Here is an 18,158-nt window from a genome sequence, read left to right on the forward strand (position 1 = left end):
CTCTCGACTCCATTCAAAACTGGATGACAACTCATCAACTGATTCTGAATCCCTCCAAAACTGAATTCCTCCTCCTCACTTTCTCCTCCCTCGGTTTAATCATGGATGGACCAGATGAATCTACTTAACAATAGACCCATCATTGTGGACAGCGCAAAATCCCTTGGGGTCATTCTCGACAAAAAACTCAATCTAATCTCCCACATCAATTCCATTGAAAACTCTGCTCGATACCAACTGCGCCTTCTTTGGGGAATTCATTGCTTCTTCCCAGAGCAAGACCTTAAAACCCTGGTCCAAACGCTGGTCCTCTCCAGACTGGACTACTGCAATTCTCTTCTTACTGGCCTCCCCAAATCCCACCTGTCCCCCCCTTAAAACTATTCTCCATTCAGCAGCTCGTTTCATTTATGGGGCCAAAAGAAGCGACCACATCACACCCATGTTATCCACCCTCCGCTGGTTTCCCATCGAGGCAAGATCTAGCTACAAGACTGCCTGTATCACCCACAAAGCCTTGCACTCCTCCTCTCCTCGCTACCTGGCGAATAAACTGAAACTCTCTGGAGATCTTGTGGTTTGAGTGTCTGCCATTTATTGCAGTATTATTCTTCTACCTGTGTTTGGTACTCTTTTGTAACATGCACACGTCACTTTTCTCTTGTAACACACCGTTTGCTACCTCTTACATTTGGTTTGCTTTAGATACTTGCACAAGTGCCACCATTGCCTACGTAACGTTTGTTCTTGTGCTTGAGTGTCTGCCATTTATTGCAGTATTATACCTCTACTTGTACTTTGTACGCTTTTGTAACTTGCACACATGTCACTTTTTCCTCCTGTAATGTACTGTTTGCTACCTCTTGTATTTTGTTTGCTCACAATTGTCAATTTTGCCTCATGTAACTTAACGTTTGCTTTTGTAATTTGTTCACTTGTAATTTTCTCCTAATGTATCATTACTGTTACTATTGTGAAGTGCTCTGACACCTTTGGGTAAAGTCTGCGCTATATAAAAACGCATGAAATAAATAAATAAAATCATGGGGGGGGGGGGGGGGGGGGGGGGAGAGATCAGGGAAGACCAGGGAATAAGGCCGGCACAGCATACCACAAGATTACATGTCTTATTCACTGGATCTTTTGGGTATCACTACTGCCCTACATGTGAGGGTGCGTGTGGTGGTTGCTTGTGTCGTGTGTGTCTCCTTCGTGTGTGCCCTGATTTCCCTTGGACTCCCTTGCTGGTTACCGTTGGGAGCTGTGGGGGCTTGTCGCATGATGTCTGATTCACAAATACTTTGGTATTTTTGAGGTTTAAGTTGTTGTGCGGTTTCTAGGCTTCTCTGTTCTTGTGCGTTGCCACTTCTGTCTTCATTGTCTCTTGTTGTGCCATTTCTCTGTGTGTCTGTCTCTTGGCTGTACTCATTATCCAAATCCCAACTGGTGTTACTGGTGCTTGATGAGGCATCTCCCTTGTCCCATCCAATCACTTTATTGCACTTGGCAGGTCTGCTGTGGGACCATACTTTTCTGTCACTTAATAAGGCTGATCGTGTGTAGGCTTCTTTGACTTGCAGAGGTTCGCTGAATTTGCTGTCGCCTTTTCTTCGGAGTTGTGCCAGCTTCACTCCGACCCACTGCCCCTTTTCCAGCAAGACAGCTATCACCCTATGCGCTTTGTTGTAGTGGTCTGTGTACATTTTCTGGGCCTTCTCCAAATTGCTCCGGACTACCGCCGGGGACCACTTACTTTCTAGCGTCAGGTTCATCTAAACTGTTGTCTCGTGTGAAATGGTATCGGCCCCGTAGGATCTTAAACGGGATATATCCTGTTGTTGTGGGAGCAATGCGATAAGCCCATACGGTGTGTCTAATTTCCATCCCCCAAATCTTTTCCGCGCTGATGGCTGCTTGCACGGACCCCATGATCACACGGTTACAAGTCTCTACGAGAACCTTTCCAGCAGGATACTACACCTGAGTGTGTTTGGTCACAATGCCATTCCTTTTCATGTATGCGATCCATTTCTCGGAGGTGAACTGGGGACTGTCGTCACCCAAGTAATGACTCTCGGAATTTCCTCTCTCAAGAATGTGGCTGTGAGGAAGGCTAAAATCCTAATCGTGTCCGCTTTTTCACACAGTTCTACTTGAGGCCACGTGGAGTATTGATCCATAAACACAATGGCGTACTTGGGGACACCCCACGTTTCAAGAATGGGTCCCAGAATGTCGACCAACAATTCTTCCCATGGGCTGGTGGGAGTGGTGAACTTCCCCAGAGGTGGTTGTAGCATGGTTTGTGCCTGGTCTGCGTTGCTGCACTGCTCGCAGGTCCTTACATGCCTCTCCACCTGGCTGTCAATAGCAGGCCACCAATACGATTGACTCGATTCTTTGTCGTCACGATTCCTAAGTGGCCTTCATGCAAGATCGTGAGCAGGCGTTCCACTAACTGTTGTGGAGGAATCACTTTGTCCCTTCGTAAGAGGAATATGACATTCTCGCTAATGGACTGCTCCTCCTGCACTTCCCAGAGTTTCCGGAGGGCGGTGTTCAAGTGCTTCTTCTCTGGCCACCCCTGCGTGACAAATCTTTTTACGTTCTCGAGATCGGGGTCCTCCTCATACGCTGCCTTCCATTCGTGCGCACTTATGACTTCTTCCTGATCATTGGTGAAAGCGATCATGTACTCGTCCCATTCCGTGTGTGCGGGCGCACCTTCCATAGCCGCCGATCTGCTGAGGTAGTCCGCTACTTTGTTCTTGTTGCCAGGTATGTATTCCACGTCATACACAAAGTCCAACAACCTGAGGGTCATTTTTGCAATGTGCGGAGTGGCACTGGCATGTCCGCTGGATGTAAGAACCTTAACCAGTGGTTTGTGGTCCATTCGGAGGAGGAACCTAGAACCCCAGAGGAACTGTCAGAAATTTTCCATCGCCCATATGGCCGCCAGCATTTCCTTCTCAATGACGCTGAACTTCTCCTCGTTGGGGGCCAGCGAGCGAGACGCGAAACTGATGGCGGTCACTGCGCCTTCTTTGGACATTTGTGATAGGACAGCTCCCAGTCCTTTGTCGCTGGTGTCTGTGGTGAGGATGGAGAGGGCAGATTGGTCGAAGCCATGAAAAGGCACGGCGTCGCAAATTTCGTTCTTGATTTGTAGAAATTCTTCATTGGTATCGGTTGACAAGTCGAAGGCATTCTTTTCTGTAAGGATCTGACGTAAATGGTGTGTCTTGGTGGCAAAGTTTTTTACGAATTTACTATAAAATTCGGCCAGTCCAAGGAAAGACCATACTTCTTCCTAGTTTTGAGGTGTAGGTGCTGACTTGATTGCTTCCACGTTGGCACTCTTGGGAGAGATGCCTTTGTCGCTTATTTCGTGTCCCAAGTAGGTGACGGTGTGGAGGCCAAATTTGCACTTTTCCCACTCTGTTGTAAGGCCTTTTTGCGATAGTATTCGTAGTACTGTAGAAAGCTTTGCATCATGATCTTGTTTGGTCTTTCCCATGATCAGGATGTCATCCTGGTAATATTGCACTCCACTGATGTCTTTAAACAGCTTTTGCATCAGCTTCTGGAACACCACTGCAGCGGATGCCAGGCAAAAGGGCATCCGCCGGAACCTGTAGCGACCGAATGGTGTAAAGAAAGATGTTTCCTACAGGAAGGGTGCAGCGAGATATGGTGGTACGCCGCTGTGAGTCAACGGTCAAAAACCATTTGATTACTTTGGTCTGGGCCAACATTTCATTGATTTTGGGCAATGGGAATTTGTCCACTATGATGTTTTTGTTGAGTTCCCTCAGGTCTATGCTCTGGCGCACCTTTCCATTGGGCTTTCGTGCGACTACCAAAGGCGCCAACCATTCTACGCTCTCAATTGGCTCAATCACCCCGTTGTCTTCCAGGCGCCGTGTGCCTCCCTGTAGTTGAATGGGATGTTCCTTACTTTATGGAATACTGGTGTGGCTCCGTCCTTGAGGCAAATTCTGGGTGTGAATTGGGTGAGCCTGCCTATTGTGCCGCCAAAGACTGCTGGAAAATCGTCCTTCCATGTCCCACCCTCACATGTCTGTGGGCTGTCTGTCATGAGTACTTGTGTGGCACCTCCAGGATTCAGCTGAATCCCTAATGCCCCTTTGTCTGTCCAACATAATACAGAGGGACCTTTTCCCGCCATGTACAGATTCCATTCTGAGGTCCTACCCTTGAACTCAAAGCGGAGTGGTGGGAGGCCTACCATGGGAATACTCTCTCCTGTGAAAGTGACAGGGTGCAGGTCTGTGGGGAGTAGGTGAGTGTCTAAGGTGCGTATGAAGTCCCTCTCTCCGATATTGCGTTTTCATTCTGTTTTTGTTCATCTGTTATGCGTTTTGGCAGCCTGTTGTTATATACGCATACACACTTAAGGACCCGCCTATCTGTGAAGTGTCTGTAACTGCTCAGAAAAGCCCTCAACTTGAATTGCGGGTTGTTTACTCCTCTTCCAATATGGCCGCACCATTATTTACTAGTAGGCTCGGTTCCCCCGATCCTTTGTTGATTTAGTCTATACGTCAGCTATCTTGTACTACAACAGCTGGCCCGAGTTTAAGTTGGGTATCTCTATAAAGGGTCGCGTTCACTGCATTTTCATTGCTGATTCTCTGCCCCCGCGTGTGTTGCCGCCGCCGCCGACCGGATGCGCTTTAGACATCATTTCCTCAGGTAAGACGATGCCATCGATCGTGCCTTGATGCTCCGCAGCTCTTATTTACTTTCCGAGCTTATTATGTAAACTGAGCCTAAACGATACTTCCGTCATTTTGTCTTTGCGCATAGATTGCGTCTCTCCTGCCTCTTCCTATCCTCTAAGGAAACCCTGCGTTACGAATAAGCCGTTCTTTTTTAACTTGTTTGAAAGGGGAAAATACATCTTACCTGGTAAGGACGCCTGCCCTTATTCCCCTTTTTTGCGTCCTTTTTATCCCTTTAGAACGTAAATGACAATCTCTACTTCCCTGATACCGGTCAATATGTATTTATTTACAGATTACATATCCTCTGTCTTTCCCTATCTTTAAAGGAAACTCTGCGCCACGAGATACCGGGAATATTTTAACCCTGGGACTAGTTATGAAATTATTTAACCTATATGTACTAGCAACTAAGAAGTTTGAACTTTCTTCTAGACCTTGTATCAGCTGTCTGCCGGCCGGCGTTGTGCGTGCACACCAGTATATGTAATTTTTCATCTAAAACGGAACCGAATCTACGGAGCTGTTCCCTGCTTTACCAGGTACTTGTTACCCCCTTGATATGGTGGGACCGTCATTCCATGTTGCAGAACCCCTACCTTGTCAGTTCAGATTATCTATCCTTACTTCCTCAGGAAACTATCAGCTTCTTTGCATGGCACACTCGGGTTAAACAGATATAACTAACGAGAAGATTTCTCTACTTGAAGCTAGTCTAGCTCAGTAGCAACAGGTAAAATATAGGACATAGAAGCTGTAACTACTCATAAATTGCACGCTCTGTTTTCTGTTTTGCACCCCTCTTTCTGTACCTTGTTCTGTGTTTAATCTGTCATTTTTTGTTCACTTGAAATATGCATATATGCGCATGTTGTCTCTTTAGTTTTATTTTTGTTTGCTGGCCTAGTTATTACCGTTAGGCAATCAGGATGTCATCATCCCTGTAGTCACTTACTATTCGATATTAATGTGCCCCGAACCCTTGTAAGGATGCTTTCTGAAATTATGTTTTTAATATATTGTTTTACACAGATTATCTACCTTCCTTGTGGTTCCTGTTGCTCCACTTCACTTTGCCCTGATGAAGGTGTAGCCCCGGACGGGGCCGCACACCGAAACGCGCGTTGGCGTCTGTTCCTATCCTGGAACCTACAGAACCAACCAGGATACCAAACCATCGGTCTCCATTCCATCAAAGACCATCCTTGCATAGTGTTGTGTGAATGTCTAAGTATGTGTGCAGTTGGTATGATAGTGTGGAGTAAGAACCACTGTTAATTTTGTTTTGCTGCTCTCTCTTATATTTATGTACATATTTATTCATCGGATTGTCTCAACCTATTTACAAGAAAAATGAACTTTAAAATAAAAAATATTTTTGATAAATCGGAGCCAATGTATTTTTGAAGTGTCCTTCGCGGGTTCTGGGTACGTCACATAATATAAAGGACCTCGTTGAGGCCACCTATTAGACCATACAGGGCAGGTTTTCCTCTTTTGTCTGATCTGTATGGTGACCCTGAGTCTGCCTCCATGGAAACTTGTATACCTCCAATGGACAAAAAGCAAGAGGGTTTCTTGGTGCTGTTACAATGAATACCCAGAACTTGGTCATCAATGCAAAGAACACTGTCCTCATCAGCCTCTCCCTCCACCCCATCTGTGTTAGAATCCTGTAGGACACATTTAACAGAGGATTTGCTGGGCTTACGTCTACACACTTTCCCGAAATGACCCATCACCCCCACAATAGGAGCATTTCACACAAAATGCTCGACACCGTCTGTCATTGGCTACGTACGTATGACTGCCGCAGCTATTCTTGTGGTCACTGGGTGCCTTGTGGAGTCAGGCTGCTTTGGATATTGGCTTCCTGTTGTTCTTGGCCCCAACAGTGGGTGGAGGTTTGCTATTGTGGGATTTAGTGTCAGTCACTCTGCACACAGTGGCCTTACTGGCACAGTCTTTTTTCACGGCCACAGCGCACTGTTTAGACAGTTCCACTTTCTTGACCATGGTAATATTCTCATTGAGGGGTGCATCTCCGCTCACCCACAGTTTCTCCTGTATATTTGTATTTTCAGTGTGGATTATTATCAAGTCACATACCAGGTCATCGTGGAGGTGTCCGAACTTGCAAGTGGCTGCTAACCGTTTAAGCGCAGCCACTTAATCTTTCACAGACTCCGTGTCTGTTTGTTTCTGTTGGAAGAAATTATAGCGGTCTATGGCTGTACAGACAACTGGTTAGTAATGACTGTCTAAATCCTAAAACGCATGTTGAAAGACAGTCATTGGCGAGTCTTATCTTCTTTACCATATTCTCATACACTGTAAGGCCTTCCGGCCCAAGAGTGTGCAAAAGGATTTGCTTCCTGCGTTTGCTGGAAAATGCCTCTTACCCTTCGTCCTCCAGAGCTGACAAGTATTTCAGAAAATATCCCTTCCAGTATTCCCACTTCATGGCAGGTTCTCCAGATTTCTTAGCTGCTACGTATTTCAAGAGAGAAAGATGAAATGTAACACTTGCCAAGCTCTTCAGAGAAATCTAATCCTCTCAAGAGAGAAGGACTTTTCGGATTAATAATTAACTGAAATTTACAGAGCATTTATATATAAATTATCTCTAACGGAAATTGCCACTCCTTGCAACAAACATATCTGAGTCCGAAACATGAGACATTTGCCAGTCACGATAAGAAGCGAGAATTTCTATTCTAAAGGTTTCAGTGCAATTGTTACAATATTGCGAGTTTAGAACATATACTAATTTAAAAGCACAATGTATGCCATATACAAGATACAATATCTAGATTTATGCCTTGCCAGTGAAAATAAACGTGGCTCCACAACAAGTTGTTTGGAACAAGTGTACTAGTAAAGATTCACAGATGCATTTTTACGGCTTGAGAAGACACTGCGTAAATCCTCAAAAAGTCCATTCTAAAATCACATTACAGAAGAAAACTGGAACTATACTCGCAGGGTCTAGTTATTGTGATTTTGTTCTTAAGACACAGATTTAGCCAGCTGTTCTGGTTTACCATCTTTGTTTAGAACTACTGCACATAAACAACAGCAAGCCATAAACGATGCATGCAATTTCGCTGAGTACACAACGCAATGTATTACCACTGTGGCAGGAGGGGTATCCTGACCCACTTGAGAGTTCACCTATCATAAGCCATGGCTCTTCTCCACACTCCGTAATAAAGAGCAGAATAGCCGCGCAGTATCTACATATATTCTACTTATCCATAATATAGCTGTTTCTAATTAAGAGTAAATGATCAGCTACAACCTTCACTAAATAGCATATCACACTGTGTGAATTCGTGTGCAAATACCGTAAATGTGATGTAGCTTACTAGAAAAGCAATTGTTTTTATCTGAAACCTTAGACATTAATATAACCAATCAGCTAAATAATTCTAGGTGGGGGATGAGATATATATCTTGAATTTCCTCTGGCAAAGTCGATTCTACAAAAGATTTCCTGATCCCTTAAATGTTCTAGGTCAAACAGCAAGAGATTTTTATTTTACAAGTACAAGTACTGCTAACATTGAACACATATTGCTAAAACAACTTTAAAAAAAGAAGTACAGGCTAAAATATGGAGAAAATATCATAAGGAACAATGTATTTTCAATAAAAATGTACACTTTAATTTTTGGGTAAAAGATGTTAGTATTACAATGTATGTTTTTAGAGGTAAAAGGCAAAAGAAGAAACTGGAATTCTCAAATTATTTGGTGTAAAGACATTCCATTTTTAATTTTAAATCCAGTAAAAAAATATGGCAACAATGGAATTCTAGAGATGGACTGCTTTGGTATAACTATTTTCTTGACAGATCAATAAAATGGGCCTTTTAACTTGGAAATTGTATGTATTTACTCCGGACAAAGCCATTTCAGTGAAAATTTTGTTCTTGTAGAAGTACGGGCAAGAACATCGAATTCAAAGTTTAAAGATGTAGGGAGTATGGAAATAACTATCTTAAATGAAGCCTTAACCAGAATTCCAGAGTCATTTATTTGCTTTACCAAGGTCAATAGCCCAGAAGCAGGTCGTTTTGGAAATGTGTCTTTATCATCAATTACTGGCACCAACAACACAATTTATCATGATCTTTGCAAGACTGAGATCTTTTTTGAGGGGTCTTTAAAGATATGGATTCAGGAAGATCTAGTATTAATATTGGTTGCCCCAAAAGAAACAGTCTTTTTTTCATAAAATCCTCCTTCGATACTCCTTATGAAAGATGGGAAACATTGAACCTCACATTTATATCTAAAACAAGCACTGGCAAAGCTAACAGGCCGGGCATTGGCTGTCATCCTTTTTGCATGGCTGATACTTGCTTTGTCATAGTTTTTGCAAAACTTTATTGTGGAAGTTGCCAGGCCCTCCTCATTAATTGAAAAACGAACGAAAAGTGCTTTGAACATACTTTTAATGTGCACACTGATTGTATGACCTTAAGACTATGCAAAAGCAAGGTAGTCTGTAATTCCCCTTAAACATGTGATCACTTTGTAATCAAAGGGATTGCTCACCTGTATTCAAGGCTCTCCACAAGCCAAAACGCATCAGGATTGAAAGCCAGCTGCTGCACTTTATGTTGAATAAAGCACCTGATATTACTTGAAGTTTGTCGTTAGGGAAACTTAATTTATTTCTTAACAAAACCACCTTAAACTACACAAACGTTACTATAGTTAAAGTTATAACAAAGTTATCATTTGCACTCCATTCAAATCCTACTAAAACCTGCACACCTCCATACAGTGTTATCAACTCGCTAGCCAGACTAAATTAACTTGAACTCTGACTTCCTCATGCACTGTTTATACCCTTTCATATTACATCACTTACAGCAAGTTAAATCATTGTATATGTAACAGTCATGCTCTCTCAAATGACAATTTAGGAGAAGACTGTGCATGGTAAAGGGCAGAGTATTAGTTAATTTACTCTGGCTAGCGATTTGACAACATACTGTACAGAAGTGCTTGAGTAAAAGTAAGGGTGCAAATTATAACTAAGTTATAATTATAATTTTATCATTTCGAAGGTTTGTGTATTTTAAGTTGGTTTTATATAGAATATTTAAATTAATATTGTATGTTTTTTTATTGTTTGTAAGCATATAAGGTTGCTTATTATACTATGAATTCTTTCAAATTGTTGTTTTGGTACTGAGGTACGTACTAGATACTTTCAAGAAAGTACTGCAGTACGTTGTAAACGTATTAAAAATAAAAGTTGCAGGATGCTAGTTTTGTAGGGGCTTTGGGTGGATAGTTAAGTAATAATTATTAAAGTGTAATTACTTAATTTATTGTAAAAAGGTAAGGGCTGCAAGGTGTGTAAGTGAACAGGGTGGGACATTAATTAATTGTACAAAAATGATGTATTAATTGGTACTTTATGTAATAGTAATTATTCATTGTTTTTAGTTTTTTAATACATTTACATATTTAATGTTAATTAGTAATTGTTTTATGAAGAGTAATACTTTTTACACCCATGGGGTTACTCATATACGTAATGTATTTGTAGTGAAGTATTTTCTCTACCCTTCCTTAGACTACAGTAGAGATAGTAAAATTAACCTCTTCGCAGTTCAAAACCTTCCCTTGTGTTGCGCTTTTAGGAGTGGGAATAGTAAATTTCACCCTTCCAAAATACAATGCTTTCCCTACTGTTGCAGAGACTGTAGTGAGGTTAGTAAATTTTAGCCTGCCAAAGTCCACCACTTTCCATACTGTTGCACGGTGTGAATAGGTAATATTGAATTTTACCTCTCCCTACTATTGCACAGACTGGATTGGGAATAGTAAACTTTATTCCTCCAACACTTTGCCCACTGGTGGACTGACTGGGGTGGTAACAGTAAATTGTACCCCTACGAAATCCAATGCTTTCCCTACTGTTGGCTTGTTTGGAGTGAAATACTAAATTTAACCCCTCCAAGGTTGAACACTTTCCCCAATGTTGTGTTTTGAGTGGGAATAGTAAATTCTACCCCTAGGAAGTTAAACACTTTCCCTACTGTTGCGCTGTTTGTAATATAGTACATTTTACATCTCCGAAATCCAGCGCTTTCTCTACGATTGCATTATTTGAAGTGGGAATAGAAGATTTAACCCTACCAAAGTCCAACACTTTCCCTACTGTTGTGTAGACTGAAGTGGGAATAGTAAATTCCACCTCTTCAAAGTTCAGCGCTTTGCCTACTGTTATATAGACTTGAGTGGGAATAGTGAATATGAATCAATAAAAATACTTTGCCCAAATTCTTCAGACTTTGCTAAAGTGCCTCATTTCTTTCTATACATTACAAAAATAGTAATAAGCTATATTTCAAGTTAAAACATAGAAAGTGTAGTCTAAACAATATGGCTGCTTTTTATTTTGCAAGGGATTTATTTATCCAATAATGTGTTTTGTCAGCGCCATGTACCATAGTATACAGCAAAGGTACAGCAGCCCAATATATCACTAAGTGTTACTCCCTCATTACTTAACAACAACTGAAAACAAAATTCAGATGAAATTTAAAAAAAAGGACACTTTCCACATCATACTCTATATTCCTGTCAAATTTCATGTAAATCCAGTCACTCATTTTGTTGCTACTTCTGTTTAAAAAGTCTATGGAAATGCAGTGGTGGAAAAACCTATTTTGGGAGGCCCCTTTTTTGAACCCCCTTAACTAACCACTATAAAACTTTGCATCATCAGCCAATGTAAGAAAATGAATAGGCTGGCAACATTTCCTGGAGGCTCATAAAACAGTAACAAAATTAGAAGCAAGCAAAAATCCAAGTAATTCGTTTCTCTGGGAATCCTAACTATAACTACAGAATGTCTACCCTCCACTCTGTAATATAAGTAATTTTAGTAAAATCGAAAGGTCTTCGCTAACACCAGACCTAAAATGTCTAGCCTTCAAGGGTTTCGAACATTGTCTTATCAAGTTTATGCGTTTTATAATTGTGTTATTCATCAAAATTACCCTGGAGAGGGTATCCCCATTTTCAAAATGAGCAGATTGACGTAATGCTGAAAAAAATCAAAATTCAACCCCAGTCCCAAATCTGGGTTAAATCCATTGTTCTTTTGCTTGCCACGCCATTCCAGTTTGGACACAGCCATGTGCAAATCAGTCATGACCCTGCTCCCCATGGGACAGTCCACCCTGAACTACCAGGCCAGGTCCTCCCTGAAGTGGAAACAAGCATTCTGGGATCGGTTTCGGGATATCACCCCTCATCAGCCAGGCTAGGTTGAATTCAGTGGCATGGCGAGCATGGGACCCTTGTCTGGGCATACCCTTTCCACTTAGGGTGACATATGCAAAATTATTACAGTCCAGGTAGAACCTGGCCTGGCAGTTCAGGCTGGACATGAAGAAACCTAGAAGTGACAAAGCCGTAATTTTCAGAAACCAACATTTACAAGTTGTTTACTTGTTGAAGTATAGAAAACAGAATCTGCAAATAACATACATCTGAACTTCCGCCTGCTCCACAGACATGAAAAAACAAAGAATGCTTTGACATTATCAGCATCTTTCACATCATTAGCCAGGAAAGGTCTGCACTGAGCAATCAATCAGTTTAAGTACTACCATTTGATGCCATAACGGAAACACTTACTTTGATACATCAAGAAGGAAGTCATTCAACTCCGTCTGTTTGGCAAGGCCCCTGCAGACCTAAAATACAATGCAAACAGGCACAATTTCAGAATACATTAACTACTGCTTACCTCTTTAATGAATAAACACCTTAATAGTCTGACATTTGTGTTAACAGCTCATATTTATAAAGCAAATATAAGAAGCACAAGTTTCTTAAAGATCTTCAGCTTATTTTCCAAAACATCTTTTACAGTAACCCTGCCCCCATGCCCTAATTTTATGAACCAATTTAAACACTTAATCATAATTTCTTTTCAAATTGAACAATGTAGTTTACTAATTTGGATTTATTACCTGTCAGTCAGGTAAACAAAAAAAAAAAACAGGAAGATGATAGTCGGCTGTGCATGGCCACTGAAGATCTGAGGCCTGACTGATTCTGCCTCCCTACCCATCCAAGGGATCCATATCTATCAAATGTTTTCAAGAAAGTGCAGATAATGGTTTTTACACCTTACACATATATGCTGATTGAGGTGGCCGCATTGGTTTTTACACCTTACACATATATGCTGATTAAGGTGTCCGCAAAGGGCCGTAGACTTTGGTAGCAACAGCTGTTGGCAGTATTTCCAATCATTGCACCACAATGGTGAGGGGGACTTCTTAGAGCAGTGCTGCATCAACTGCATTGTACTTTACACTAGTGCACTGCTGGTTCCACGATCCAAACCCCTCAGAAAATGATGGAAGGGAGCTGCAATGCTGTATCTAAGAGAATAATTCTGTCAGGTTGACTGACTTTTTACTGGATCTTGTATGACCCACTTATTAACCCTTATAACTGATTCGTAACTACAGGTTATTGGCTATCTTGGTAGCTTATGCTGCGAATGCCTGGAGTTTGACTTTAATTACTCTCTGGCTTCTGGACAGCAAACAATGGGCCAGATGCAATTAGGAAATCACAAACCGCTATGTACAAAGGTGCCTCGGATACTGTTCCCTATTCCCAATGGGTCGCAAATGGACCCGCCTCATCAATATTCATGAGGAAGGTCGCAATTCGCGACTCATTGGGAATGGCAACAATCACAAGGAAGGTGGCTTGCTGGAGTCAGCAGACCACTGTGACTGCTTTTTAAATAAAGATTTTTTTTTACGTAATGCAGCTCATTTTCCTTCAAGGAATATAGGCTGCATTACAAAAAATAAAAATGAAAACTTTTATTTTTTTTTAAGAGTAGGCAGTGGTCTGTGGGATGGGGTCTGACCCCTTCCCGCTTGCAAATGGGTTAACGCCTCCTCTACGAATTCAGTAATTTGTGAATGTCTTGCAACTGCTTTCAGTTGCAAAACATTCATACATACCAGTGCTATTTGGAATAAGGCAGGGACACCCTAACACGCCCCTTCCTAATACTGAATCCCAAAAGGAAAACGCTATTCGGTAACCAGTTACTGAGTCACATTTTGTAAATGACAAAATGCATTTTACCTGTTGTACAACTAGCCTAGTCTCCCCTAACTAGTTGGGTCTTACTGCAGGTCATCCTCAGCGCAGGACAACTTCTGCAAACACCCCCGTCTTGAGAGAAGACAATAACGGGTGAGAGTGGCCCACGAAAACAACAAACTATCAAGTTCAAGTTCAAAAGACCTTTATTCGAATTCCTTAAAATTCATAAAAGTACCGAACATAATTCATCAACAACCATAAAGTAATTAAACATACAAATAGTAATTAAAAATCAATATACATGTGACATACCTTTTTATGCAGTGACAATACAATATATATATTTTTAAGAACAATATGCTAATTTCCATGATAATACTAACAAAGCTGATTTATCATGCTCATGGGTTTTCCATCATTTTGCGTGCTCGTATGGCCAGTCTTAAAAAAGAGCTGACACGAAAAGTCAGTTCATCACTATCCAAGGCAATTAACATGTTATATGAGTCTTGGAGTGTCAGTGGTCTGGATTTTTTAAAATACGGAGTTAAAAACCATTTGATATACACAGAATAAAATTTACAGAAAAATAAAAAGTGCAAATCATCCTGAATGCTCACGCCATCACAGGGACATAAGGTAGAATCAACACTATGACAATGTCCTAGTGGAAATGACAACATAAATTTTACTGTTCCTGCCCTTAAACGAAACAACAATGATCTCTCCCAGCTAGTCATAGGCAGCGAGAGATAGGGCGGTAAGGTCGGTCCACACAATCCATTGCCTATATATTTCGTTACAGTTGATTTTTGTGATTCGCTTCTGAGCCTTTCATTATTGTAAAGTGCATATAGCGCATTCTTAACCTGAACTTTGTCCTGCAATTCTATTGTTGTGGGATCATTAAACAAAGTTCCTCTACCAACTTCATTCAAAGATTTTAAAACTTCAGACAACCATGGAATTCTCATTCCATGGTCGCTATTTAGACAGTCCTTTATAATATTCTGAGTAAGGGGGGCGTGGCTTGGACGCCGAGGAAGATGGCGGTCTGAAGCGTCTCTCCTCCCGCCACGAGCGTGTTAACCTGTATTTGGGACACCTTCCAATGCCTGCAGCGGGGACGTGACCGAAGATTTGTACATCGGATCACTCCCTGAGCATGCTGACCTGACTCCCGTGTCCGGGACTGCAGCGGATCAAAGGCTGCATCGACGGGGGCTTAGAGCGCTAATGGCGGCAGCGTGGCAGTGAAGCGAACGGCGGAGCGCGAGGTGAGCCTCCAGAGAGACAAAGAAGACACAAAGAAGAAAAATCGGCAGCGCAAGGAAAGCGGCAGAAGGTGAGCGCGTTTGCAGTCTTTAGCGCTCGGGGGCAGCTGACTTACGCCGAACGACTGAGAACAGTGGGGCCGGCCATGCAGAGACTTCACTGACCTTTACCAAGATGGCGGCCGCCACTTGGTAATTCACGAGCATCGAGGCAAGGTCTATTTCAAAGCCCAGCATTGATTAAATGCCCACTTCTAACGCCAAAACGAGCACTGCTGGCAACAAACTTTACATGTGGAAAGGATTTTGACGCGCTTTCGAAAAGAAAGGATAATTGCTGCTCTGAATGCCTGTAAAACACTCTTCAGTGGCTCAGATGCACGTGTTGTTCACACTGGCTGATGCTTCTGCCTCTGCGTCTGGAAACCCATGAAAATACATGAAAATACATGAAATAAATGAAGTAAATACATGAAGATACATAAAATACATGAAAATACATGACTACATGAAAAATACGTGAAAATACATGAAAATACATGACTACATGAAATTCTCGACATCATCTCACAGGGGGCTCCCTAATGTCCCAGTCTCAGATAACACCATGTGCAATGGTAAATGAATGAGTGGGTCGCTCTACTCCTCAGTTGCCTGCTACGTAATGCTATTGATGTCAGTGATCTAGGTGCTGGCTGACTAAGCCCCTACCCAGGCTGGTGCTGTCTGCTTGCGCTACGTGAGTACCGGAAAGAGAGCTCTTAAGTTGCTGCCTAGGCATCTGCGCATCAAAGAAAAGGTTAAAATGGATACCAAAGACCAAGGAACCTTCAAGAGGCTTAAATCGGACCACTCGAACCCGGGGTCACCAAACAAGCCAAAGAAAGTCACTCCAGATGCACTGGATATGATACTAAATAGGTTAGACGAGGTGAAAGACTTGGCCAAGGTTACTAAGGAGGAAGTGGTGGCAATCCGTCAAGATATCCGAGACACCAACGCGCGTCTAACAGAGACAGAATCCCGGATCAGTCGCTTGGAGGATATAGAGGCTAAAACCTCAACGGCCTTGAAGCACCTCCACATCTCCTCTGACCAGACAACCAGACGACTAGCCGAGTTGGAGGACAGGAACAGGAGAGGGAACCTACGCATCTTTGGAATTCCGGAGGGATCGGAGGATTCGGATGGTTCGTGCATCAAGTTCTTGGAGTCCTGGTTCACTAAAGCCACAAACATGACTTTCGCAAATCCTCTGGAATTTGATAGGGCGCATAGAGTCCCAGGAAGGATCACTAAAACACAAAGAGGACCAAGACCCATCGTATGTAAGCCCTTGCGTTACCAACATGTGGAGCAAATCCTAGCCTTCGTGAGAAAACACAATCATATTCTATGGAAGGACACCAAAGTCTACATTTCCCAAGACTACAGTAAGGAGACCGTCGAGACAAGGAAGGCTTTCCTCGCCCTTCGTCCGCTTCTGTCGGTGAGGGGATACCAATTTGGCTTTGCGGGCCCGGCGAAATATCGGGTGACAATACGTGGATCGGCTCACTACTATACGGATCCAATGAAGCTCAAACGCATGCTTGAGGATGTGGAAGAACGAGACATGAAGCGCGACATGGAAACTAATAACCCAGATGGTCTATCGGCCTCGGCTTCTGCTTCAGGATACAAGTGACCACGCTAGGTCTTATCATAAAACGTCTTATCATAAAACTTATCATAAAACTTTCTGTACTCTGATGTTATTGAAAGCCTCTATGTTGCTGGGTTCCTACCGAATGGACCCCAAGTCTGCGGGTGTTCGGGAAGTTCTTTAATTTACCTCTCTGACTCAGTCTGGAGTGGCCCAGCTGTTTTTGATCAGATCCTCTTGTTTAAAGTCAGCTCGCCTGGTTGGCTCCAATGAGATGATGGCCGGTAATGTATGCACTGTAAAGAGTTGTCTAACTCCAGACTTTGATACACTGTCAGGCTACCCGGAGTAGACCGGATTCGCTCTGTCAAAACTATGTCTATTTGATTACTGTTTAATGATGTCCTACTGTTCTCTGTTCAGGTTCTTCGCCACTGAGGCGATGTCATAAATTCTACTAGCCACTAACAACTTGGTGCCTTGAAGTGAGATATGATGCCATAATATCTTCTAATAGGTCATGTTGATATCTTCTCAAATTTCTACTCGATAATCATAGTTCAGTACACACACAGAAATTATTCTGCCTTGCCAGGAAGATACAATGAGTGGGTGTGCTGTTGAACACGTGTCGATTTTGCTGCATTACTTCAACGTTCCACTGCTTGCATAGCCTTTTATATGCATTTTCCGTTATGTTTGACTGTTCCAATGTCTTTAAATGACTAAGTTTAGGCGGGGGGGCTGCTGCAGTTTTCCTCACGTCGCCATGCTTCTGTATTACAATTGGGGTGGGTGGGGTGGGGGGTTGCGTGGGGTTGGGGGGGGGTGGGTGCTGTGTTCTGTGTTTTGTATTATTTTTCCTTATTTCTCCTCCTTTCTCCTTCTCTCTTTTTCCTCCTCTTCCCATATCATCTCTTTCCTCTCTTACCTGTCTCTTTGCTCTTGATTGGACAAGTTGTATCATGCATATGATGTGTTTATATATCTATACTCAGATTAAGCATGCTATATCATCAGGTATCCAGTTATCTGGTGGTGATTTCAGACTGTATCTTATCTTGAGTGGCAGGACAATGTGTCCCTACATGATGCACCAAATACCATGTCTTCCATGGTCTCTTGTTACAACCATGACACTTATAGCACTGTAAATGTCACATAGAACGCTGTCCACTCCACTTGGTACAACCTCTCTTGATCGATTGAAAGTCTTATCCATGAATGTTAAGGGTCTGAATCAGCCCGTTAAAAAACAAAAGATATTAGATTATTTGCGGAGACAAAAGGGGGACATTGTTTTGCTACAAGAGACCAAATTGGATGCTAAACAATTCTATACTCTGCGCAACAAGTTTTATACAGAGGTTGTAGGGTC

The 18,158-nt window shown here is 42.3% G+C and overlaps 1 protein-coding gene across 1 annotated transcript in view; it reads right to left on the reverse strand.

The window, feature by feature from the left end:
• The window catches only part of LOC147672520 (cAMP and cAMP-inhibited cGMP 3',5'-cyclic phosphodiesterase 10A-like), a 909,783-nt gene that overhangs the window by 541,459 nt on the left and 350,166 nt on the right, over positions 1 to 18,158 (reverse strand). Inside the window, exon 8 of the mRNA XM_086947973.1 lies at positions 12,419 to 12,477. Within this exon, the coding sequence (XP_086804099.1) occupies positions 12,419 to 12,477 (59 nt within the window). The remainder of the gene's footprint in view (positions 1 to 12,418; positions 12,478 to 18,158) is intronic.

Source organism: Lissotriton vulgaris, unplaced genomic scaffold (assembly GCF_964263255.1).
Source record: "Lissotriton vulgaris unplaced genomic scaffold, aLisVul1.2 SCAFFOLD_490, whole genome shotgun sequence".
In the NCBI taxonomy this organism is placed as follows: Eukaryota; Metazoa; Chordata; class Amphibia; order Caudata; family Salamandridae; genus Lissotriton; species Lissotriton vulgaris.